This window comes from Labeo rohita, chromosome 7, assembly GCF_022985175.1.
Source record: "Labeo rohita strain BAU-BD-2019 chromosome 7, IGBB_LRoh.1.0, whole genome shotgun sequence".
In the NCBI taxonomy this organism is placed as follows: Eukaryota; Metazoa; Chordata; class Actinopteri; order Cypriniformes; family Cyprinidae; genus Labeo; species Labeo rohita.
Genome location: NC_066875.1, coordinates 35,265,318 through 35,293,011, shown reverse-complemented (window position 1 = coordinate 35,293,011; position 27,694 = coordinate 35,265,318). Strand labels below are relative to the sequence as shown.

Sequence of the window (27,694 nt, the reverse complement as noted above, 5' to 3'; positions counted from 1 at the left end):
ACTTTCTCTCTCTCTCTCTTCTACCATTCATTCTGTCTGACATGCAGTCGTTTGTTGTTGTCTTTTCCTCGCCTTCTTCCAGACACCCTGTGGAGAGAGTGATGAAGGAGAATACAGGAGAATACAGAAGAGGGAGAAAATGACGAGGAGGGAGAGGGAAAAAAAAGAGGGTGATGGCGTAAAACTAGCGCTGAGCGTTTGAGCCTTTGTTCTACTTTTATGTTGAGCAGGAATGAAAAATGCTGCGGTGCGCTTAGAGAATTACCAGATCTGACTCTGATTTGTGTTTAAATGTGCGCTGTAGCTTTAATAAGGATGAGCGGGTTAAAGATATCAGTCAAGTGCAGTGTGTCACTGTTTCAACATTTCTCTCTCTCTCGTCCTTTTCCTCCCCATCCATCTCATATGTCCTAATAATGCACTCCCAGCTATAAATATATTATTTTAAGGGTGTAGAATACAACAATCACAAAGCATCTATAAAATTGCAGTCATTTACTGGTGGTAGTGCAGTACAGATGTTTCAGTGCCTAATATCAGAGCACCAGATCATGGTGGAGAATTGTATATGTCAAAGTATAGCTGTGTTTTAGACTAAAAAAAGCAATTTCAGGGTATTCTGGAAGTAGCTGGGAATTTTAAAATCACTTTTTCAAGTACAAAGTAATGGAAAGTCATGGAAATGTCTGAAGTGAAGATGCATTTTGTAGTTGCGCTCTGCTCTAAATATTTAATCAGCTGGATATTGCTCTTCTGTAGAGTAAAACGCGCGGATAGTGATGTCTGAACATTACAAATCATCGCTCTGAGTTATTCTTTTAAATGAATCAGTTAGTCTGGTTCACAATTTGGTCTTAATGGTTCATTAGCAAACCAGTCTAAATTAGACTTATTTTATTTTATTTTCATATCTAGTAACTATGCAGATGATTAGAAAGGTTGTGGTAAATCCAAACACGAGCAGACTGTCAACATTTTCATAGCAGAAGCAAATGCTCTGAGTTATTGTGTCTATTCAAACAACCAACCTATAAACACCCACATTTATACACTCATGCAAACATCCTCCTCACGACTAGAAATGATTCTAACAGGCCTGTTGTAGAGTACAAAGTGAATTCTTTCAGATTGTGCAACACTTAAGGTTCAGTCATAACACTGTGGTTTATTTTGTGAAATCTACTCAACTAATGCCACAAGCTGTAGACACACCCAATCCTTCGCTCCCATTGGCTGAGGAACATGCTGAGGGGCGTGGCTACGGTCCACTGAGTTACCGAAGTCGACCACTTGTAGACATTACGCCCACGTATATGTGTTTTTTCCTGTCTATTATACATGTAAGTGTGTGTGTGCAAGTGAGAGAGAGCCAACAGGGATGGTTTGTGTCAGTGGTTAGTCTGACGTTACTTGAAAACCTCTCTTGGCTTGACCTGTGTAAAAGAAATATTCATTATACAGTATGTGGGTGAATAGAGAAACACTTAGTTGTAGATACTACGACCTTCTTAAAGACACAACAACCAGTGATAGACAATTTGTGTATCAATGACCATTTAAAAGTTAGGGAACCATAAGATTTTATTTTTGGGGGTTTTTTTTTGAAAGAAGTCTCATCAAAGCTGCATTTATTTGATCAAAATACAGGAAAAACAGTAATATTGTAAAATATTATTACAATTTAAAATAACTGTGTTCTATTTTAATATATTTTAATTGTAATTAGGGGTTCAAGCGCGTAGCTTGTTAGAATGTGCAGACCAAACCGTAAGTCGTACAAACTTGAAACTTGGAGGGATGGTAGCACTCACACCACCTACAACGTGACCGAGGCTCACCACAATCGACCTGATGGGAGTGCTACAGTGATCGAAAGTATGAAATAGCTCATCGAAAGTACGAAATCACTCATAACTCCTAAACCATCAGTCACAGGCTCAAGTGTCTTATGTCGTTGGAATCCTTGGCTCAGATTCGATCACGAGCCTGCGAAATTTTGGGTATTTCGCATTTCTTGCAAAACCTTCTTTTGCGAACTAGTCCTAGGTTTTTTGCCCGATCGGAACCAAACCACTGCAGAAAGATTCACTGGAGAGTGAATATCAACAATTATAAAAAAAAGTTGAGCTTTCGACTCAGCGTGGCAAAGGGATGCCAAAACGTTAGAAGGGGCAGGGCCACTTTTAGAAAAATGCCTATAACTCCTGAACAGAATGAGATGTATTCACCAAACTCAGAACACTTATGTAAGAGCTCAAGCTGAGGTCACAGGAAAAAATAGCATGGAGCTTGGCCACTTGGTGGTGCTATAAAAAACATAAAAATGGCTATAACTAGGCAACCATTCGTCCTATCAACATGAAAATCGCTATGCACGGTCTAGGTCCAAAGTGCCTATGGGAAAGTGTCTGTGACATTTGCGTATCTCACAAAAAACATGGCCGGCATTGGCTGATAAAGTTTGAGCACCTATTAGACAAGGTTAACGGAGTCAGATCGGAACAAAACTTGGTGGGCCTGTTTGACTCACAGCCCTTAAGGTCTGTGAGAAATTTGAAAGAAATCGTCCACTGGGGGGGGCAGTATCACATGTTTTGATGGCATAAACGATTGTACATTCCACGGTTTTCCGCATATACACTGCCTCTAGAACCACTGCGTTCATTCAAAACATTTTTTAAATGATTGAGAAGATGTGAAAATCCTACTTTTGTGAACTAGTCCTAGGTTTTTTTAGTCAGTCTGAAAAAAAAAAACACTGCAGTGCAATTCTCTGGACCCTCTAGGTCACGGGTGTCAAACTCCCCGTCCTGGAGGGCCACAGCCCTGCAGAGTTTAGATGCAAACCTAATTAAACACACCTGATCCAACTAATTTAGTCCTTCAGGCTTAACTGAAAACTGCATAGTATGTGTGTTGGAGCAAGGTTGGAACAAAACTCTGCAGGGCTGCGGCCCTCCAGGAACTGAGTTTGACACCCCTGCTCTAGGTCAATAATTATCAAAAACATGTTGAAATTTACCCTTTGGGAAGCTATAATAGGGTCTTTTGGAAAATGGGCCTGTCCAAATATACACAAAAGCCTATAAAGCCTAAACAAAAACTCAAAACTTCACGAAACCCACTGAGCACATGCAACGGGTGATTCTAAACAAGCATGCAAAGTTTCAGGGAGATCGGACATAACAGTCATAAATGTTATAAAAACATCATATTTCTATGATAAATCACTTGGATTTGACAAAAATGCTTTTTTTAAATAATTGATTTAGGTGGTTACAGGCTTGCTAAAAATGTAATGTCTTTTTCCTTATGTTCTTAAATGCTAAATGCCTTGAACCCCGGTAATCGCTGCTTGCAGCTATATTTTATTTCTGTGATGGCAAAGCTGAATTTTCATCAGCCATTACTCCAGTTGTCAGTGTCACGTGATCCTTCAGAAATCATTGTAATGTGCTGATTTGGTGTTTAGGTAACATGTCAACAATCAGCATCAACATCAATTTGACATAAAAAGCTTTTGTAACAGTTTTAATGCATCCTTGCTAAATTAAGATATTAATTTTTTTTTTTTTTTTTTTTAGATGTTTGAACGGTAGTGTACGTCTAATTGTTTTCTAAAACTGTTGTCTGCAATAACAGTGGATGAATTTGCATGTCAGCGATTCCAATATAACACTAACATATTGCAATAACATACTTTACGGAATAATTTAGACAAGATTAAAACCAGGATTAAAGTTGGCGGTCCAGCAAATGTTACTAAAGTGAATCCATCTCTTACATTCTATCCTAATTTATTCCCTCCCCAACAGAGGATCATCACACACATGGATGTTCATTCCTGCCTCCTCTGTCGCACTCTTGCAGAGGAACATATGGGCAAGAATGTGGCATGCATAATTAAACAGATCACCAATAACATGTTATCACCAGTCGTTTAGTTTTTTTTTTTTTTTTTAAATGCTCTAATTCTGCCTCATTTATTTTCTGCATCATGATTTGTTTTTAACTCTAAGAATTGCTCATCGAAACATTCGCTTGAATCATTAAATTGTTGTACATGAGTCAAGTGCTTCGTATAATGCCTTTTAAATTGCACATAAGGTACTTGGCTGTGTTTCGACATTTAATGCAAGTAGCTAATGACAGAGTAAGAGGTTGAATAAGGAGGTTTCCTCCTTTAAATAACAATAAATAAACCTAATGATATGCCACTGTGGCCCCTTAGCGTGCGATTCGTGTTTGCGTGTTTGACATCTGTCAGTTTTAATGGTGGCGGCTCCTCCACTCATCCCATGGGGCTTTATCTTCCACTCAGCACACAAATCTCCCAATCAATTTACCAAATGAAACCGGGTGTGCAGTGCTTAAAAGAACAGTCCATGCTTACTGAGCATGAGAGTGAGATGGAAAGAGAGAGAGAGAGAGAGAGAGAGAGAGAGGGAATATATTGTTTATGTGACCTGTTCCCCGGCATTAACCTAATTCATTCATCCAGGATTACGATGCGTTATTAAAGAAACAATGGAGGGTGAAAAAGAGTGAAAACAAGAGAAGACGTTCAAGAATGTAAGACAGAATAAGGGAAGGAGGGAAGAATGAGGGTGGAAGATAGATGGGCGAATCGATCTTGAAATATCAATATGTCTGATGCTGATTAAGAAGGCTGATTTTGCATTAAATGCCTTTTAGTTATTTATTCAGTAAGAAAGCTAGTGTATCAAATGCTTCAAAGTGAAAAAACAACTTTGAAAGCAAGTAAAGCATCATTCAGTGTAATTTAATTTTATGTATATCAGTAACAAGCAAATTAAGTGTGACATTTATCTTAGGCTATTAGGTTTTATGGCATTCACAGCAGAACTCACTATGCTACACCATAGAAGCTCTTAAATGTTTCATATTTGATATTAGTAATGTTTTTTTTTTTTTTTTAAATGAAACTCTAGATGGCGAAGGCTGATGGGTCATTAAAGGCGAAATCCACTTCCAAAACAAAGATTCACATGTTTGTAATGTACTCACCTCCTTGAAAAGAAATTGTTTTCTGAGTTAAACATTTCAGGATCTTTCTCCAAATAATGGACTGATATGGTGCCCCGATTTTGAACTTCCAAAAGGCAGTTTAACTGCGGCTTTAAACAATCCCAAATGCGGTTGTAAATGATCCCAGCGAAGGAAGAAGGGTCTTATCTAGCCATTATTATTTTCATTAAAAAATACAATTTAAATATTTTAATCTCAAACGCTCGTCTTGCCTTGCTCTCCCTGAACTCTGTGTATTCTGACTCAAGACAGTTAGGGTATGTCGAAAAACTCCAATTGTATTTTCTCCCTCGACTTCAACAAACAACAAAAAATTATTTCAAAATCATCCTACGTCGCTGCAGAAGTTCCAACCCAGTCTTTGTAACGTGAACATGCAAAGAAGATCAAACACCCTTAACAAAAAAAGTAAAACAGCGATATAGGGTGATTTCGAAGTTGAGGGAGAACATGAGATGGGAGTTTTTCGACATACCCTAACTGTCACGAACTGGAACAAAAACAGTCCAAGCGGAGTAAGACAAGACGAGTGTTTAACATTAAAAAGTATATACATGGTATTCTTTTTATTAAAATAACCGATCGTTATGCTAGATAAGACCCTTCTTTCTCGGCTGTGATCATTTACAACCGCATTTGGGATCGTTTGAAGCCACATTTAAACTGCATTTTGGAAGTTAAAAATCGGGGCACCATATCAGTCCATTATATGGAGAAAAATGCTGAAATGTTTTCCTCAAAAAACATAATTTCTTTACGACTGAAGAAAGAAAGACATGAACATCTTGGATGACAAGGGGGTGAGTAAATTATTTGTAAATTGTTGTTCTGGAAGTGGACTTCTCCTTTAATGCAAACTAAAGCTGATTGGTTCATGTTGCATACGCAGCCAATGAGCTTGCTGCTTTACATTTAAATGGCTGGTTAGCATTCACCAGAGAATTTTTGTAGCACGCTTTCAGAGTTCCTCTGAAACCCTCCACCTCCCCAGTTCCACCTGTATAGATCTGCTGCGGGTTATTATGTATGCTATTTGTGCAGCAATAATCTACAACAACAGCAATAACCAACAGCAATTCATCAGAGTAGCAAATCTATTCTGCCAAGACCAAATACATTAACATTGTCATATCTATTACCATGCCACAATCTTCTGAGATGTGTCATGTTAGAACTATAATTACCCATAATTACCTTAGAAAATCCCAATAACATTGATGATGTCTGTGTCAATTTTATTGTGCCTTGTATTCGATTGTTTAAAAAAAATTGTAGCAACCTGAAGCTTTTGATTGTTTTGGTAGCTCCTCCCCTTCCTGATCAGATTGAAGCTCTGGTTGTCATACTAGGAAAAAGGAGTAGAAAATGCAACCACATAAAAATATGTGTTTTTTATAGATCCTCTCATATTTCTGCATCATGACAAGAGAGATAGGAGTGATACTGAGATACTAGATAAATAAAAGGAGAAAGTGCTCAAGGACATGCTGTGTGTGCATGTGTGCGTGTGTGTGTGTTTTATGTACGTGTTATCAGTGGATTTAAATTGCTAACCTTGCATGAGGAAAGCCAAGATTTGGTGGATCTCAAGGTCTCCCTCCATTGAGAATGACAGAGTACCTTGAACAGGCTGCAGATGTCACGGAACACCCACACATCTCATGCATTATTTTGTACATGTCTATTTGGATAAGTTGATTCTGATTGGTCAGTTATGACATGCTGGGGTCAGTTTCCATGTAATTGTTAAAATTTAATTAGTAAACTGTATATTCAACCTTTGTCCATTATAAGCAGGTTTTTGTGCTGCAGTGCTTTTTAAAGTAAAAACGCATATATTTAACATTATCATACACTACCAGTTAAAAGTTTTTAGTAAGTTTTTGGACAGTACGATTTTTGTTTTTTAAAGAAGCCTATTCTGCTCACCAAGCCTGCATTTATTTGACCCAAAGTACAGCAAAAACAGTAAAATGTTGAAATATTTTTACTATTTAAAATAACTGCTTTCTGTTTGAATATATTTTAAAATGTAATTTATTCCTGTAATCAAAGATAAATTTTCAGCATCATTACTCCAGTCTCCAGTGTCACATGATCCATCAGAAATCACTCTAATTTGGTGATTTGCTGTTCAAGAAAGATTTTTTATTATCATCAATATTTACAACAGTTGAGTACAAGTTTTTGATGATCTTTGATGATCCAAAGATCAGCATTTATCTGAAATAAAAAGCTTTTGTAACATTATACACTATACCATTCAAAAGCTTGGAGTCAGTATGGAAATTATAAAAATTAATACTTTTATTTAGCAAGGATGCTTTAAATTGATCAAAAGTGATGGTAAAGTCATTTATAATGCTACAAAAGATTTCTATTTCAGATAAAAGCTGTTCTTCTGAACTTTCTATTAATAAAAGAAACCTGAAAAAATTCCACTCAGCTGTTTCAATATTATAATAATAATAATACTATGTTTTTTGAGCAGCAAATTATTTCTGAAGGATCACGTGACTGGAGTAATGATGCTAAAAATGCAGCTTTGAAATCACAGGAATAAATTATATTTTAATATATGTTCACATAGAAAATATTATTTTAAATAGTAAAAATATTTCAAAAATGTCACTGTTTTTGCTGTACTTGGAATCAAATAAATGCAGGCTTGGTGAGCAGAAGAGACTTCTTTAAAAATCTTTCTGTCCGAAAATTTCTGACTGGTAGTGTACATACACTACCATTCCAAAGTTTAAGGTCAGTAAGATTTTTTTTTTTAAAGGAAATTAATATTTTTATATAGCAAGGATGCATTAAATGAATCGAAAGTGATAGCAAAGGCATTTATAATGTTACAAAATATTTCTACTTTAAATAAATGCTGTTCTTTTGAACTTTTATTCATCAAAGAATCCTAAAGGAAAAAGTATTACGGTTCGCACAAAAACAAGGCACCACAACTGAAACAAATTAACCCATTATAATGATTTCTGAAGGATCAGGCTGTTGAAAATTCCGCTTTGCCATCGCAGGAATACATTATATTTTAAAATATATTAAAATATTTAAAATGCAATATTTCACACTGTTTACTACATTTTTTATCTTATTTATATTTTGAATTCATGTGTTTATTTAGCTAGTCTGGGTCCTGACCACCTTTTAGGGTTTATAGCATTTTCTTGAGCTTTAGCCAACTGACATGGTTTATGGTTTAGCTTTAAGCTACATCAACACAAAGATTTAAATAGGCACTTCCTATTTCAGCATTTTTCCTATACGTTTTCACTCATCCTGTGCTGAAAAGGGAGCCAAACCTTAAATGCATTACAAAAACATTTGAGTGCTTAGAGGAAGATAAAACCCTACGGAATGAGTGTTATTTTAGGGCGACGACCTGCCATGGTAGCTTTGTGGAGTGTCTTAGAAGCTAATAAGCTACGATTACAGGTTTAGAAAGAGCGTCTGAGGTGTTTATAAAGTGTTTGTAAGGGATTGCCTGTTTCATGTAGCTTCTACCAGTCTGATTTAGACAAGGGTGAGTGGTCTAAGCAGCTGATCTATCCTGACAGCAGTAATCCCCCCACGATCCCTCTCAGACTGTCTGTGTGTGTGCGTGTGTGTTTCAGAGTTCATGTGTGTAAGAATAACACTGGAATGGAGCAGACTGAATAGGGATGGAGTGAGAGAGAGTTAAATAATAAGAGTTTCATAATGACCGGAGAATGAAGGAAGCGTGTGCGTGTATGAATAACCTTTAGAGAAGGTGTTGTGCTGGTGCTCAGACAGAAGTAGCACTGCCTGATGTTCATCCCTTTTCGTACACACATGCACTTGTGGTCTACAGGAAGGAAGTTCTGGTGTGCTGTTGACTGTTCTTGCAAACTGAAAGCCAAAGGAGCCACGGCGTGTTCGCTGAGATCTCTCAGACCACCGTGGTATTGCAAACAACTCTCTTTCTAACTCTAAACTGAGGATGAATAATTAAAAACTCCTTCAGCTTAGTTCACTAATAACTGCACATACAGTACGCTGTTTTTGATGTGCTGCTGAAGTGCTTGTTTAAAACATGTTTTTGTGCTTCAGTGCTCTTTAAACTAAAATGTGGATATTTAGCTTTATCATGTGTATCCCAGAGGATGCAAACCGAACCTTGCTGAAGTGTTGTTGTTTAATTTTGTGTATTTTGAAACATGTGGAAGCCTCATAGGGAGGTTGTATCCTCACATATAGAGCAAATTATATAACTTTAGCCAATTATTTCCTTCTGTGCAAGTTTTACTTGCATTTTGTGGACTAGCAGCAGTTCATATGAGTAGAGCCCTATGAAATCCGTTTTATTTTTTTCCAAATTCCGTTTTTTTCCGTTTTAAAACCGTTTCTCAACTCCTTTTTAATGGTTAAATTAAATTTTATTCATTAAAAAGCTAATGTCTAATTAATTGAAATCATGAAACTTATACAATTTCACATCAATTCAAGAAAGGTTTAACAAAAATGACATGTTTAGGGCCCTATGAAATGTTTTATTTTTTCTCAACTTATGTTTTATCATCAAATTCTGTGTTTAAGCATGTCTAATTATTTGAATGCATACTTAATTTATTCAAATGTATTCTTAAATTAGCCTTATGAAAGTTTTTTTTTACCCTCAGAAATTCTGTGTTGTGTATTTAAAATGTTCCGGTTATCAAATGAAGGCATAAAACATTAATTTCATTTATTTTTTAATTATTAAAAAATTAAGCAACCTTTTTTTTATGGAAAAAAGGGGAATTTACTATTAAAATTAAAACATGGAAGAAATGTTGTGTGATTACAGCACAGTGTCTTCAAGTTAAACTGGACTTTTATTTTGACGGGTTGCTGTGTTTACCTTTGCATTTGTGTGTATGATATAAGGCTAGTTTTCCTCAAATGCTCATAAAGTGACTCTCAGCAGATATTGTTCATGTATTTATGTCCTCATTTAGTTGATACGATAGATGCTGAAATTACCGCGAGCGTCAGTGTGTGTGGTAAACAAAACTGCTCATCTGCTCCATTCATTAAAACAGACACGCAGAACATACAGGATTCACATTTAAATGATATTTTTGCGGTGTAATATTTACAGATACTAGTCCATATCGCAGTTTGATTTAAGTGTAATGACCTACTTTTGATTCATTCATTCAAATTTTGACAAATTCCGTAACATTCCGTATTATTCAGTAAATTCCGTTTTTATGACTGGATTCCGTGATTCTGTCTGCGTTCATAGGGCCCTATATGAGTAAAACAGCTGAAGAAACATGCAAAATAAGGTCTTGAAGTGTTAGCACACCCAAAAATCTGTCATCATTTACTCACTCTCATGTTGTTCCAAACCTGTATGACACACAAAAAAAAAAAAAAAAAAAAGTATTTTGTAGGATATTGGAAACCAAGCATTTTTGGTTACCATTGACTTCCACTGTAGACTCTCAGAAAAAGTGGAAAATGGATAAATAAGTCCTAAAGGTACAATGTTTAGGAAAAAATCTGAACGTGTATGGACAAAAAACACATTTCGGGTACATTTCTCAACATATCTTTATGTTTTACAGAAGAAATAAAGACATAAAGGTTTGGAACACAGGGGAGAGTAAATGATGACACAATTTTCATTTTGGGGAATGACTTTTTAACTATCCCTTTAATGGGGAAAAAGGTGAGTGTTATTTTTAGGAGTGGTGTAGAAAATATCATTAGCTCAGTATAAAACAATAGAAGTCAATGAAAAGTCAACACTATGGTAGAAGAACAAGCATGTGTCTGGTTTTGAATAGGAGATACAGATATTCTTTCTGATCATCTCCCCCCACTCTCATCTCATTATTAGATATGAGCTGGCAGACCTTTGTGTTTGGTATTCTGCACCACACACACACACACACACACACACCTGCAAGGTATCAGGATCTCAAGAGAACTACATGGAAATCAAACTTTCTTTCCCCCTGTAAACAGTCTACATTGGAAACAAAGCCCTCCTGTCTGTGTAGTCAAACAGACATTGTGTTTGCCCAGTAGATGAGAAACGCAAAGGCTGAACATGTGATCAGATCAAAAAAGAAGAAATGCCAGAGGTCTGTCCCCCATCAGGGACTGTAAGACATCAGGGCAGCGAGCAGACAGTTACAGCAGCTGGCGTATTTTCATGAAAGAGAGAAAGTGTAAAAGACACTGTAAATGCAACATGTGAACTAGCAGTCAACCATCATTTAATTTGCAATTCAATTAGTGTCACACAATACTTCAGAAATCATTCTAATATGCTGATTTATTATCAGTGATGGAAACAGTTGTGCTGCTTAATATTTTTTTGCAACCTGTGATAATTTTTTTCAGGATTCTTTGATGAATAAAAAGTTTAAAAGAACACCATCCTTGCTGAATAAAAGTATTCATTTCTTTCAAAGAAAAAAGAAAGAAATGACTAACCCAAACTTTGAATGGTAGTGTATATTGTTAGAAAAAAATTCTTTTTTAAATAAATGCTGTTCTTTTGTAACATTTCATTCATCAAAGAATCCTGAAAAAGTATCACAGGTTCAAAAACAAAATATTAAGCAGCATAACTGTTTACAATCATATGACACTGAAGACTGGAGTAATGATGCTGAAAATTCAGCTTTGCAACACAGGAATAAATTCTATTTAGAATAGAAAACCACTATTTTAAATTTCAATAATATTTCACAATAATAATTTTTTTTTTCTGTATTTAAAATTAAATAAACACAGCTTTGATGAGCAGAAAAGACATTTTTAAAAAACATAAAAAATCATACTGATCCCAAACCTTTGAACGTCAGTGTATGCTTTTTATTTGTTTGTTTGTTTTTCTACCTATTCAGCTTTTATATATTTTTTTTTCATTAAACTGTACTAGACTCTATCATGTTATTTTAATTAATTTACTATTTTTCTAGTATTTGAAATCTATATTAAATGTAAGTAAATGTAATACTTTATTACGTAATTTAGAAATATTTAAATAGAATTTAAGTTAAAAACATTACAAATCTTACTGATCCTAAACTTTTGAATGGCAGTGTATGCTTTTTATTTTATGTTTGTTTATGTTTCTACTTATTAAATTTTTGTATTTCTTTTTTATTTATTTATTTTTTATTAAACTGTACTAGCCTTTATAATCTGTTATTTTAATTTGTAATATGTAATAATGTAAAAAGTAATAACCTATTACTTAATTTAAAAATATTTAAATAGAATTTATGTAAATCAATTGGACTAAAATGTATTTACTAACATGCTATTTACTTTTCAATATAATAAATTAAGCATATATAAATTTAATAATTTATTACTTAATTTTAAAAGTATTTAAATATAATTTTACTGAACTGACACAATGAATTTTACTTAAGTTGTACTAACCTCCATGATCTATTTTATTTTTAATATTTTACTAATTACTCATTTTACTAATGTAATTATTTATTAAAATTGAATCATAAATACATTAATTAAAAATATAAACATTTTAAAATATACATTATCTGTTGAGCTAGCATATTAGTCCGCCAGTGTCCTTCTAGTTGATGTATTGGTTTGTAACTACTGAGAACTCATTCATTGAAAATTCTATAGAGCTGCTTTTTATACTAGAATATTTTAATAATTAGTATAACTGTTCCTTTAATTAACATTATTATACAGTGTACAGTATCAGATCATAACAGGTCTGACACGGTGTGGAGAATATTCATGCTAACACTACAAGATGCCTAAAACGGCTTAATAAAACACCCGGTCAGATGCAGTTGAAGGCCGACCGTGTTGTCTTTGTGTTGTAGTGTAGCGGCTAAGCAGAGCCCGTCCCGAGTGACCTTGCCCTGAGGTGGAATGAAGGGAGGAGGGTGGACAGGAGAAGGGGCGGGAGGGGGGGTGTACACAGATGGTAGAGAATATGGTTCCAGGGTATTTCGGAGGGGCCTAGCTCGGACAAACGCAAACAAATAAGCCTCCGCATCCAGCGCGGAGAAAGAGAGCCTCATTGTTCTAGAACTGCTGAGACGGATCTTCGAAGACAGCCAAGGTAAAGTAAAGCAATTCAAGAATTTACAAAGTAATAATTAGAACGCCCCGCCAGGGCCGAAGGTGTCGGGAGCCGCACCGAAGATACCGTAGCCCCGTGCGGTTCCGCGGTTCTGCAAGGTTGAGGACACAGAGCCCAGCTGCGGCAGGAATGAATGCTGAATAAATTAAGCACTCTGCCAAGTTAACACTAGCCTGGCAGCGGCTCTTTCCCTCTAAGCCCAGGTGTGTGTGAATGTGTGTACTGTACGTGTGAGAACATTTTTAATGTGCAAATATGTTTTGTGCGAATGCAGTATGTGGGCATGCTTTATCACACAAGTGTGTGTGTGTGTGTGTGCATCTTACTCTTTCCAGTGTCTGGCACTGGTAGGGGGATGGGTGAATATGTGTGTGTGTGCAGAAGTGCGTGCCAGGAACAGTTCGGGAATTTGAGGCGGTGTTTCAAAGGGTCCCAGGATAGTTAGCAGGCTTCAAAGCAGCAAGACTGGGGGAGCTTGTTCTCTCCTTCACATCCATCCACCCACACACCTCCGATCTTTATTCGCTTTTCCCCTCAATAACAGGATTTTTTTTAACCTGAAATCTATTTTTACACGTCTGAACAAAACATGTGGATATCCTCGGCGCCCCGAGAGCTGGATTTTTGTGATGGGGTGTATTTGGTAGACATGGCACAGTGTGGTTAACCAGACTGGCATGAAGACTGGCTCTTGTCTCAAAGCCACACGAACAGAGAAGGAGAGAGAGAAAGAGAGAGCTGATATGTGTTGTTGTGGAAGTAGGTCAGGCGTCACATTCATTAACATCCTCCTCTCATGCCCGGTGATGTGAGCCGCTCCCACTATCGCATACGCGTACGTGTACATATCGCCGTGTGTGCTCGCATAAATCAGGGCATGCGTAACTTGCATATTAAATATTAGCAGAGGTTATCAATTCAAGGCAGACGCTCATTCGGTGTCGCTCATCATTTCACAGCGCTTTAACCCGGGCATCAAGGCAATAGACGTAAATAAACTTGGTTACCGTGGATATAAAAGCAGTACTTAGTGCTCTGGACAGCTGGACCTCTGCCAGGATGGCACAGCGGAGCGCTCTACACAACTCTGTCCCACTTTCCCTCGAACGCTTGCCTTGCATACGCTCTCCGTCTCGTGTCTGCTTCCATTAAAAGCTGCGCTTTCTAATTCTACCTGTTTTGCAAAAGTTGTGCGCCTGAGTCAGTCCCTTTCTCTTCTTTGCCCACTCCATTCATCCTCATTCTTTTCTAACTCTTGCGGTCATAAGCTTTCCCTCTTTCTCTGTTCCTCCCCCTCTCTACTCCCAGCAAGGTCACTTGGAGTTGCATGACAAAGCGACTTCACTGACATTCAACAACAACCTCTCTCTCTCTCTCTCTTTCCCTTCCTATAGTCCTGCACTGCTGCTTCTCAGACATTTTCCCATGACAATTAGCTAAAGCCTGGAGAATGGACCTAAATATGGAGAGATTTGACTTTCCACTTGTTTTGTGGCAAATAAAGCCTTACTTGGTGTTTAATTTGGGGTCTCAGTCCAAGGATGTAACTAAAAGTTCAACTTTGGAGGAATGTGATAGTTTATGAATGAGGGCGTCCATGGTAAAGCATCCAACCGCAGTTTACTCTCTGTATGTGAGGTAATGGAGTGAGTCAATTTTCAATCAGTGACTACAAAAAATCTTGTGAAGATATATAAATCTTTTAAATAACAGGTCATGTGTTTTTGTGTTGGAGTCCCCTACAACAGGTTTAAATTGAAAACATTGTAATTTTCTCAGAATATAGTAGTCAATTGTCAATGATTTCTAAACGGTTCATTTGAAGCAGCTTTGAGCACAATGTCTGTAAACCCCTCCCTTCCATAAGCCTACTCTGCTCTGATTGGTCAGCTGGCCAAGCCTGTTGTTATTGGCTCAGAGAGGAGTACTTGAACAAGTTAGGGAGCGCTACCCTCTGTGTTGCCAAGTCTGCGGATGTTTTCGATGTCCGCGGGTTGAAGCGACCCCAATAATGTTATTTAACTATATTTAGCCCCTGGAATGTGATGTAAAAAGTGAATGCGATTTTGAGGGGCCCTCCTCAAAACGTGATTGGGCTAGTTTTGAGTACCATTTGGGTGGGTTTTGTTGTAAAAAAATCGTACTTATAGGTTGTGGAGACGCTTGTTGGTCCAAATAAAGAAGATTAGAAGCCAAAGAAGACAAAAAAACAAGTTCTCGGGAAAATGACAAGAACAAGACAAAAGGCTGGTTTTGTTGTGAAAACCTGGCAACCCTGTAAACAATAATATGTGACTCTGGACCACAAAACCAGTCACGAGTAAAATCTAAAAATTGAGATTTATGCAGCATCTGAAAACTGAATAAATAGCTTTTCATTAGTGTATGTTTTGTTAGGATAGGATAATTTTTGTCCGAGATACAACTGTTTGAATATCTGAAATCTAAGTGTTTCAAAAAAATACTGAGAAAATCGCCTTTAAAGTTGTCCAAATTAAGGTCATAGCAAAGCATATTACTAATCAAAAATTAAGTTTTGATATATTTAACTTAGGAAATTTACAAAATATATTCATGGAACATGATCTTTATTTAATTTCCTAATGATTTTTGGCATAAAAAAAAAATTGATCATTTTGACCCATACAGTGTGTTTTTGGCTATTGCTACAAATATACCCGTGCTACTTAAGACTGGTTTTGTGGTCCAGGGTCACATACAGTGGTCCAATTCTTTCTTTAAAAAATGACAAAAACGTTTTGTTTAACACTTACACAAGCGAATCATGCCCACAGCTGAAGTTTAGCTACTAAACCTGGAAACCTGAAGCTGCACTAGGTATACATCACATATTGGCACAAAAACAGATATTTTGAGCTCTCACTTGAAAATGTACACATAAAGTATCAATCGTACTTACTGGTTGTGGTTCGGAGATGCTTGTTGGTCCAAACAAAGAAGATTAGAAGCAAAAGAAGACAAAAGCCAAGATTAGGGAAGAAATCCTCTAAAATGGGGAAAAATGAAAAGCACACGACAAACGGCTGGTTTTGTTGTGAAAACCTGGCAACCCTGTAAACAATAATATGTGACTCTGGACCACAAAACCAGTCAGAGGTGTCAGTTTTTTAAAAATTAAGATTTATGCAGCATCTGAAAACTAACTAAATAGGCTTTCCATTAATGTGTGGTTTGTTAGGATAGGACAACATTTGGCCGAGATACAACTGTTTGAACTGTTTGACTTTTGTTGTGAAAACCTGGCAACCCTGTAAACAATATATAATGCTCCAATCTGTTCTTAAAATAATGACATAAAAACATTTTGTTTAACACTTATGCAAGCAAATCATGCCCACAGCTAAAGTTTAGCTGCTAAACTATAAACTCAACAAAGCAATAATGGTGGATATGTTAGCCGAGTGCTAACATGACTAACTGATGAAACAACACAGTTTGTAACCCAAAATATGTCTAAGTTACATTCTTTATTATTAAACGAAGTAATCAGAATGACAGTCTACATTAATCAACACATTCTTAAGAAACAGTGGGTTCACAGCGAACCATCAGAGCTATTTTAGCAAGACAGTATCATGGTTTACCTGGAAACCTAAAGCTTCACTAGGTGTACAGCACAAAAAACTAGATATTTTTTGCACTTACTTGAAAATGTACACATAAGGCATCAAACGTACTTACAGGTTGTGGTTCAGATATGCTTGTTGGTCCAAATAAAGAAGATTAGAAGCCAAAGAAGACAAAAGCCAAGATTAGAGAAGCAGTAAAATGATGAGCACACAACAAAAGGTTTGAATGTGGTATCGTGGGAAAAAATTAATTTGAACCACTGATTCTTCACGTCATCATCTTACGGCAATGAAAACAAAACAAACTTGTTGTTACAGCACAGAATACAGTGTCTTCAGTGTCCCATAATGTAAACACACTAACTAGCGGAAGTGTTTGTGGGCAGGCTGCAGTTATGCTAATATGTTACCTAATGACATAGATCGGTAACAGGCAGCAGATTCGAAAATATGACGACTTGTTAAGGTGATTCTTTCTTTTGAGAGATAGTCTTTAGGTATAATGCATTCTTTTGATCAACAATTTTGCAGACTGTTTATTCTGAAGGATAGATATATTAAAAACGACGTTTCGAAAACCCATATGACCTGCTCTTTAAAATGATGCTGAATAAATTTAAAATATTTCTTTTAATTTTGAAATAAACCTATAATAACCCTGGTTTAAATGACAAAAGCAAGGTCAAACCTGTATGCTCTGGGTTGCGCAATAGAACATCCTTTCATGCTCGGCAGCACGCAAAAGCATAATTGGTTTTATTTTCTCTTCTTAGTTTGATATGGGTAATTATGTCTCTTTTATGTGGTTTAGGGCATATTTAGTGCTGTTTTTCATCGTTATGCCTTTAAATAGCTTTTAATTTATGTCATTTTGCTTTCTAATTGTATCTTTTTTATAATAATTAATTTTATTTATTAATACTTTATTGTCATTGTACTTATTTTGCAATGCAAATACAACACTGCAGTACAAATAGAGAGAGAGAGGGAGGGAGGGAGCAATCCAAATTTACATTTCTTTCCACCCCGATGGATTTGACAGGGTTAAACATATCTCTCTTTCTTTGTTACCGTCTTGTACGCACAGGAACGGTTGCATTCTGTTCGACAACAAAGGCAGTGGATTGCTTTGATAACCTCTGCTGCTGTGATATCTAATCTATTAAATGCACGCTGAAATGTGAGTTGCATGAAAAGCTGAGTGAGAGCACGGAACGGAAAGGGGAGGCGGCTTGACGGACTGCTTTACTTGAAACGTGCGTGTGTAGCTGGAGGCTCTGGAAAGCTTGTGAGGTGTTGGGGTGTAGCTCAGGACAGGGGGAAAAGAATGAAGGCCGTCTCTTATCGAGGGCACAATCGGAAACGCTGTTTAACTTGGCAAGCTTTCCCGGATAGAGCGCAAAGCTGCGTCCTGACAGACTAAAACATGTCGTATATTCACAAGTCACGGAATATGAGCACGCTACTAATTTATATTTACCAGTACATTAGATGAAAGGAGGTTTTTTACAATAAGGGAATCGATAAAGACAGACGACAGAAAAGCTCCGCGTAAACTCTTTGAGGAGGGTTAAACGCGCCGAGCGCAGTGTTTTTGTTTAGGACTGTGAGAGTGCGCATGCGCCATCTAGCGTTCGCTTGGAGGGAAAACCGAGTTTTTTTTATTCATATCTCTGTTGGATTTGTGAGAGACTTGCTGATTATCATACTAATCAACTCAGTATTTTCTTTCCTTGGGCTTTGCAGACCGTTTTAAGCGGCTGACGAAACAGAAGATGTTTCAATAATGTTTAACCATTACTCATAATGTCTTAAAGGAAAGTTTGACTGAAAATTCAAGTCTTGGCATCATTTACACAACCTCATGTTGTTTCAGACCTTAAGTGATTAGTGACTGAAGCTGAGTAAATAATGCCAGGATCCTGTTCCTTTAAGAACTAACAGATTAGAAAGTGTGGTTCTTAATGGCAAACAGAATCATGCATGGACAATTCTCAGGCACAGCATTAACGCAACACAACCAACAAAAGCATCTAAACCAGCTCTTCATTCCTGCTGCACATACCCAAGTGCTGGATCAATATCCATTACCAGCACTAGTGCTGCAGACAAGCCATTCATTTCCACTGCAAAGCACCACGATATTCCCCCTGGGAAGCCGTTTCACCACCCTGCCTGCTACAAGCAAAGATGATTACACCAGATTCATGCTAGGAGTGTCTGTTAGTGCCTCAGATTACCTCTGCTTGTTCTTGAGCTATGTGTGATGCTAAGCATATGCAGTTTTGCGATTTAATTGAATTCACACAACATAATAAACCTGGTAATTTCATTTTGTGTTTGTGTCTTTGACGTGAAGCAGATCATTGCTTCTGCCATGGACGGTATGCCAGACGTGAAGTAGTTATCTCTCTGTGTCTTCATAATGGTCTGTGATTAATGTTCTTCTCCGGTTATGCGTGTGTTTTTAGGATTTGGATGGGAGTAGGGAGGGAAGAGGGTGGGGAGCGTTTTCTTCTGTGGGAATGGGAATATGGGAATGCCTAGCTGGACTGTTCGGGCGGAGGGGTGCATTCAGACAAAGCCAATGAAAACAAACGTCCGTGGCTCTGGGAATGCAGGGTCTGGTCTGAATCCTCTGTGGTTATTTACAGATGTTTACAACTTTGCTAAGGAAAGAAGCCCTGTTAGAACATGTGGGCTTGGTTGAGATGACCTTTTAGCGGTGTTGAGTTACGCCAAATGGCGTCACGTCTTTGATCACGGTGAGATTATACGTAGTTAGTTACGGTTGTTTGTGTGGGTCAAGTGAAGGTGAGATCATGTCTGGGTGAATACGCCGGACATTGTTTTGACACTTTTTGAGTTTAGCACAGCTAAAATGTAGTTTTAAACTCACTGCAGGTTTAGTAGTGATCTTTCTTTTATCGTCTGTCTTAGGATCAAGGTGCAGGAATGGTGCCACCTCTTCAGGAGCCTCCGTCAGCAGTGCCACGGCAGCCCCAGGGCAGCAACTACAACATGATGCTCAAGAATCAGCTAATAAACAAACAGCTTCAACAACAAGTCAGTGCGCAAACTTTGTGCTCAATGTATCATTCTGTTAAAATGTAATTTTGTTGTTTAGGATGGGTTTAGGTCTGAATGACCTTTTAACTTGCAATTCTTAAGAAGTAGAATTAGCCTGCCCTAATTGTGTTAATATAGCAATTTGTGTTTCCTACAGGAAAAGCAAAGGCATATGGAGCAAATGAATGGAGGGCATATCTCAGACTGCCAACAGGTGGCACCATTTCAAGGTACAGTTACATCACCAAACCACAAACATTGGGGAATACTGGGTCTCATTCACCATTTTTGCATAAAACCCACATGCATAATTTGGTGCAGAAATCATGATTCATTAACAGTTTACACAAAAAATAAAGATATGTAAATAGATAAACACAAAAATGCTCCCATGGGCAAAACATTTATTAAGACTTTTTTAAGTGAATGTTTTATTTTGCATGTTTTATGCAGATTACTAGCTGTGTATTTACATATTGGGGAAAATTTTGTAGTGAGCACATATAAATATGGAATTTGTTTGAAACTACAAGTTAGCCTACTGTTTATTTAGTGCCAAAATTTTGTTATATACACTTCCATTCAAACATGATTATCTTTTTTTATATTATAATAATTATATTTTAAAAAAAAAAATATATATATATATATATATATATATATATATATATATACTCACATTATCCTTCAGAAATCATTCTAATATTCTGATTTGCTGCTCAAAAACATTTCTTTTTATGTTGAAAACAGCTGAGTAGAATTTTTCAGGTTTCTTTGATGAATAGAAAGCTCAGAAGAACAGCATTTATCTGAAATAGAAATCTGTTTTAAATATTGATAATAATAATACGTTTCTTGAACAGCAAATCAGCATAGTACATAATGATTTCTGAAGGATCATGTGACACTAAAGACTGGAGTAATGATGCTGAAAATTTAGCTTTTTATCACAGGAATGAATTAAATTTGAAAATGTATTCAAATAGGAAGCAGATAATTTAAATAGTAAAAATATATCACAGTATTACTGCTTTTGCTGTATTTTGAAACAAATAAATGCAGGTTTGGCAAGCAGAAGCGAATTAAAAAATCTTAGAGACATTAAAAATCTTTCTGTCCAAAAACATTTGACTGGTAGTATATATATTGTCATTACAAGGATGCATTAAATAGATCAGGAATGACAGCACTGTAAAGACTTTTACATTGTTAGAAAAAAATCTGTTTAATATAGGGGAAATAATGGAAAAAACATTAAGCAACACAACTGTTTTTAACTTTGATAATAAGCAGAAATCTTTTTTTAAGCACCAAGCATGTTAAAATGATTTTCTGAGGATCATGTGATACAGAAGACTGGAGTAATTTTAAGCATTTTAAAATATATAGTAGTAGCAAACAGTTATGTTAAGTGAGACGTAATATTAAATTATAGTAAATAAATAAATTTTATTTTACAATATTACTTTATTTCAGTAATGATATTATAAATATTACTTTGTTTTACTGTATTTTTAATCAAATGAATGCAGACATCTTTAAAAAAAAAAAAAAAAACATACAAAAATGTTACCAGACATACCAACTTTTAATAGTAATATTCATAAAGCCTTCCTTAAAGTCAGCTTTTTTTCTTTCTTGCAGGTCCAGGTCGACCACTCCCTCCAGAGTGTGGTGGATATCCTCTGGGAGCTTCTCAACAGCTGAATTCCTCCATGCTCTCCCATAGTGGTCCTTTACCCACAAACCGAATGGGTCTTTCCTCCAGCTCAGTCTCCCAAATGGGCCCGTCGGTTGGAGGATACGTGTGTAGCAAAGGTTCCAAACAACCCCTGTGTCACCCGTCGCAAGACTTTGGAATGGCGATGCAGCCTGGCCAGAGCATGATGGGAATGGGTGGCCCTCCACGTCAACCGCTACACCCGGCTCACGCTGTGACACGACCAGGAATGCCATGTCCCAACCTTCCAGGCGGTCCCGTGCCGACCCACCACCTGCGGCAGGCGCTGCACCAAGGCGGAGCACTTCAATCGCGTATGATGTTCCCCTCCCAGCAGCAGCAACCCACGTCACAGTCCCAGCTCTGGCAGCACCAACAAGCGGTGCAACCGCATATGGACCCTGCAAACCATCAACATCCGTTCCCCACCGGAGGAGCCCTACCTGGATGCGGAGGTCCTCAGTTTCCACAGCGATCCGGCATGGCAGGTATGCCAGCCAACTTCCCCGGTTCCCGTCCTCCTCCTAACCAAGTCGCCCCTGGTTTGGTTGGCAGACAGGAGCAGAAGATTCCCTCCAGCCAGCCGCTATCCTCCATGTCCCAACAGAACCTCAGAATGCGAGGTTCGCTTTCCGCTCTAGCTGTTATGAAACCAGGAGGTCCATCCATGATGCACCCTGCCCATGGGATGGGGCCTCCAAGTTACCAGACTGCTTCCGCAGGGAAACACTGTTCACCACAGGGCTACAACCCCGGAGATAAACTGCCTTCCTATGACTACACGCCCCATCATCAGAGCAATGGGGCAATGGCAGCAGGGCTACAAGGACCTGGAGGAGGAGGCGGTGGCGGTGCTGAGGTGGACTTCATAGACACTCTGGTGGGCAACAACGAAGACTGGCTGAACAATCTCACCATGATTGATGAATACCTTGAGCAGAACTCATAGGGAGTGATCAAGAGCGTCCTAGGTTTGAAAATCACTACACACAGTTGCCAGAATGGGTTCGTTGGGGTCATCACTCTGAAAGGCACGTTCACACCAAAAGTGTTAACTATAACAAGAACTATAGGGGCTTTCGCACCAGAGGAGCCTGATCATATTCCCAAGAACTACTGGTGTAAGGAACACGCTTTTTGGCACATTTGCACCACAGGAACTAGAAACGGTTTTTAGTTTTAGGAACTCCGTTTGGGGGAACTAAATTAGCTCCTACATCAGAGTATGGTCTAAAACGGTTCTGTAGGAACCACCAGTGACTTAAAGGGTTAGTTTACACAAAAATGAAAATTAGCCCATTATTAGCTCACCCTCAAGGCATCCTAGGTGTATATGACTTTCAGACAAATCCAAACGGAGTTGTATTAAAAATTGTTCTGGCTCCTCCAAGCTTTATAATGGCAATGGGTGGGTGTTTCTTTTCAACAGTCCAAAACAAGTTCACTAAGGTGCATCCATCCATAATAAAGTGCCTGCAGGGGGGTGAATAAAGGCCTCCTGTAAAATATCCAGATTTAAATTGTAATATGCACTTTTACATAGCTTGCGCTAACAGTAATATACAGAACAGTATGTATACATAGGATGTATATGTTGCACATTCGCAGCTCATAATGACAAACGCGCACACGCAGTGGAGCGACTAAAACAAAACAACGGTCACGAATTAGAAATACAAAATGATTTGTAAAGAAAACTGTCAGAGGATTTTGATATAAGCCAAGAGGAGACTGGTTTTCTTTTTATGTTGAAGTAAGGAAACTTTGCTCCCTTTGCTCCTGTAAACAAACGTTGGTTTTCTCGAAACTCACCGTCCTGTGTCGTCTGGCTAGAGCACCTTCTGTGTATAACAGTTAGCGCAAGCTAGATTAAAGTGATTATTACGTTTTAAATATGGATATTTTTCTTACAAAACCGTATCGATTCACTACAGGAGACCTTTATTCACCGGCCGGATCGTGTGAGGCACTTTTTATTATGGATGGATGCTCTTTATTAGACTTCAAAATCTCAAAAGCCATTTATTGCATCTTAGTTCTAGGAACTAGCCAGCACGATTGGCTTAAAAAGCTTTATGGTTCATCGTTATAGTTGTCATCTTCGATGTGAACGAAACTTAAAACTCCTATAGCATTTTTTCTCATGGCTAGCATTAGGGAGAATGTATTGGTGGGATTGAGGCACTGCTAGCCTGCTGAAACAGCTTCGGCAGTCATTAAACTGGCTTATATTATAAGATGCCCTTTCCCTTTCTCTATGGTTGCTCTTCCAGTGCTCTCTGCGCTGTTTTAGGAGAATATTGTAATTATCGTCAAATATATTATGGAGTGAAACACTGATTCCTGAAAAGCTGGGCTTTCCCCGGCAGGTTCTCATTCAGTTAAAAGAGGTAGTTTAACCAAAAATGACAATTCTGTCATTATTTACGCACCCCATTTTGTTGCAAACCTGTATGACAGAAGACATTTTGAATTCTGAAAGTTAATGGGGTTTAAAACAACACTGACTTTCATTGTAGGGACAAAAACACTTGTGAGTAGGTGATGACAGAATTGTCATTTTTGGATGAACTGTCCCTTTAATGCAGTGCGGTAACAGTATTGTTGGCTGTCTAATGCCAGACTAGGCTCATATGTGCAGCTTTTTGAAAAGCATACGAAATCATTTCTGTGATGAACTATTTGAGGGTATTTCAAAAGGGGCTTGTCCTGTACATAAAGTATTTTGTAAAATATGGTTTCTTAAAGTGTAACATACAAAAGAGAAGTACACATATTTATGCTTCTTTTCTGCTGATGAGTTCTTCTTTGTAAATAATTATTAAAAGAATAAATAAAACAAAAATGCAATGATGTAAAGAAATGCGTGTCACGTTGAAATTGCAAATGAAATATTTTACACTAGGAAACTCTATTGTAATTTGTATTATGCAAGACAGTATGGATCGTTTTGGAGTAATACTATGTATTACAAAGGTGAAAAATTTGTTATGTTTTTGACATAACTGGACTTCTGGTACTCCAGTCTGGCTTAAGAAGGGTTTTCGTTTTGTGTTTTTAAATCGGGAGGTTTGGAGTACAATGTTTCTCAGCCTTGTTACAGCATTTCATTCTGACATTAATTGCACAGTCTAAAGGTTCTCTAACTTGTGTCATATTGCCATAGCATAATACATTTTACACTAGACACCAGTGTCTTTGTAATAATCTGTTCCATCTAACAAAATGAGGATCTTAAGGATCTTGATGTTTTCTGGACCAAGGACACTTTTCAGCAATTCTAGGAATGTCTTTTGTAAGTGCACACCAGCTACACTGAAACGGCAGCCTCAATGTAGCAGAGGGACGACAAAATATACGATCACACCACCTATTATGTAATACAACAGCAACACCTGTCACAGTAAGTGCATAAAACCCACAGTCCTTTGTGCCAGAGTCTTGGGTTTCCAGTAGTTCATGACCATGTAGTTGATGCCATGAACTTTAAGACATTCTGATTTGTGATTAATTGTGATTTATTATATTTTGTCTTCATATTTTTAGATTGAAAATAAACTGTATAAAAACAAAAACGTCTCTTTTTGGTCTTGTCACTTTGTTTTTTTTTTATAACCTTTTCTTTAATCTTACTTCCGTTTCCATTGGTGGTGATAGTGACATTTATGACTACGGATAAATATTAGCTCCACGTAATTTAGTGTTGAGATGCCTGATAACTACTTTGATAATATGATCTTGCAGGTTTGCATGAACCCACAGCCCGTATTTATGATTGCTTATCAGGGCAAGGCAAGGATAAAGTAAACACATTTGTGACATTGATTTAAGAGAAAAAATACCTGCTCACTTTAATTTTGAACAACCTTTTATTTTTTACGTAATAAAAAAGTGGCTTGAAGTTATTAAACAAACGGTTTTGTTTCCTTCACAGTGTAGCTTTTTACTGTGGGTAAATAAAACACTTTTTTCTTATATAGAGGGATATGAGAATAGTCATGTAGAAATTTAAAACAGTAATTAATCTAATAAAATCCTGATGGATTTGATTTCTTTTTTTTTTTTTTTTTTTTTTTTTTTTGGAACACAAACTACATTACTTTCCCATGTAATGGAAACACAGTGGAGTAATACGGGACTCAGGGCACCACAAATGTGACCCTGGACCACAAAACCAGTCGTAAAGGTCAATTTTTTTGAAATTGAGATTTATACATAATCTGAAAGCCTAATAAATAAGATTTCCATCCTTTCCATTTAGTTAAGATAGGACAGTATTTGGTGAGAGAGAGAGAGACAAAGAGAGAGAAAATTGACTTTAAAGTTGTCCAAATCTAATCAAAAATTAAGTTTTGATATATTTACGGTAGGAAATTTTCAAAATATCGTCATGGATCTTCACTTAATATCCTAATGATTTTTGGCATAAAAATAAAATCAATAATTTTTACCCCATACAGTGTATTGTTGGCTATTGTTGGCTACTTATGACTGATTTTTTGATCCAGGGTCACAAACGAATGCTGTGTATCTAAAACAATTGTTTAAAACGTTTGATTTGTAGATTCTGCATATACTGCACAGTCTCTTCTCTTTCACTCTTGGTTTCCTTAGATGAACAGATAAATATATGCTTTTTTGGTATAGTTCCTCTTCATGCTGTGTTATGGTTACATTTTTAGATCAGCAGTTTTGCTTCCACATAAGAGGCAGTCTTTGTTTTTGTATCAGCTGCTAATTAGAAACTCGTATCTGCTGCTGAACGTTCATGTATTACACAGTTACAGATCAGAGCTATTGCTACACAATAGAAGTCTGGGTAAAATCAAACTTGATAACTGCACACTTTGCAAGTCAAAGTAATACAAAAACCTTGTGTGTAAGTATATCTTGCTTTCCAGAGCATAATTCGCACAAGATGCTGTGTGGACAGGCTCTAATGAAGTACAGTTAACTACCATCTGTAAGAAGTGAATGGAATGATTGGTATGACTGTGACACTGCAGGGATCAGATTGCACAGCCATCAGCTAGACTTCACTGAGCAATACTCTATAGTTTGCACTTTTATGAAAGATGGTACCAGATTAGTGGCTTAAATGAATACAGACAGCTTAATATGCAAGAAAAGCAGCAGTATTGGTGTCAGGCAGCTTTGGTAGAAATGGGCAAAAGGTTAAACACACTAAAAGTAGTTTGTTTATCTGGCAACAATGGAAGCAGATGTAAACCTACTGTTTGTCCAAATTAGCTATTCTATTTCTGACCCTATAGTTCCAAGCAATGTTGACTGACAACATACAGGAGAGTCATGCTAGTCGTCACACAACGTTTACACACATAGGCTATATATGGGTAAGGTTGAGGCCTTGCTCTCTTTTTTTTTTTTTTTTCTTAAAACACTTTTATTTACAATTTTCTGATTATTCCAAAAGCTAGTTTTTGTCATTGATAACACTAATGACATGAAACCAAACGTTCCTTTTAAATTATTTATATTATTAATTACTCATTTTGTTTTGTTTTTACACATTAGATAGATCCTAAAGTAATGCACAATGTAAAAAAAACTCTAAATGTACACTACCAGTCAAAAGTTTTTGAACAGTAAGATATTAAATGTTTTTTCAGGAATTCTTTGCTGCTCATTTATTGCATTTATCTGCATTTATTTGATTCAAATGCAGCAAAAGCAGTAATATTGTGAATTATTTTTACTATTTAAATTAACTGTGTTCTATTTGAATATATTTTAAAATGTAAATGAATATTTTAAAATTTAAAATGTTCTAATATGCTGATTTGTTATTTTAAGAATATTTCAAAATTTGACTGTTTTTGCTGTACTTACGATCAGCTGCAGGCTTGGTAAGCAGAATAGACTTTTTTAAAAAAACTTTTAAAAATCTTACTGTTCAAAAACCTTTGAGTTTTAGTGTAGGATTATCAGTTAATATTATGACGATTTCGTATTAAAATGTAGGCCTATACATTTTGTGTGGTGAAATAATAAGTTATGTTAGGATGATTTTAAATCGTTTCTTCAATATCTGAAATCGTTTTCAGGACAGAAACGTTTGACAGCACAATCGGAGAACGAGCCTGTTATTTTACCGTTCTTTTCAAAAATACAACTCCCTGAATTCCTTGCAGTACATGA

General features: G+C 36.9%; 1 protein-coding gene across 1 annotated transcript in view; it reads left to right on the top strand.

The window, feature by feature from the left end:
- The window catches only part of si:ch73-211e3.1 (mastermind-like protein 2), an 85,881-nt gene extending 60,779 nt beyond the window's left edge, over positions 1–25,102 (top strand). Inside the window, exons 3-5 of the mRNA XM_051114091.1 lie at positions 19,687–19,812; positions 19,973–20,045; positions 21,460–25,102. Coding sequence (XP_050970048.1) covers positions 19,687–19,812; positions 19,973–20,045; positions 21,460–22,484 — 1,224 coding nt within the window. The 3' untranslated portion in view covers positions 22,485–25,102. The remainder of the gene's footprint in view (positions 1–19,686; positions 19,813–19,972; positions 20,046–21,459) is intronic.
- Positions 25,103–27,694: the final 2,592 nt, after the last annotated feature.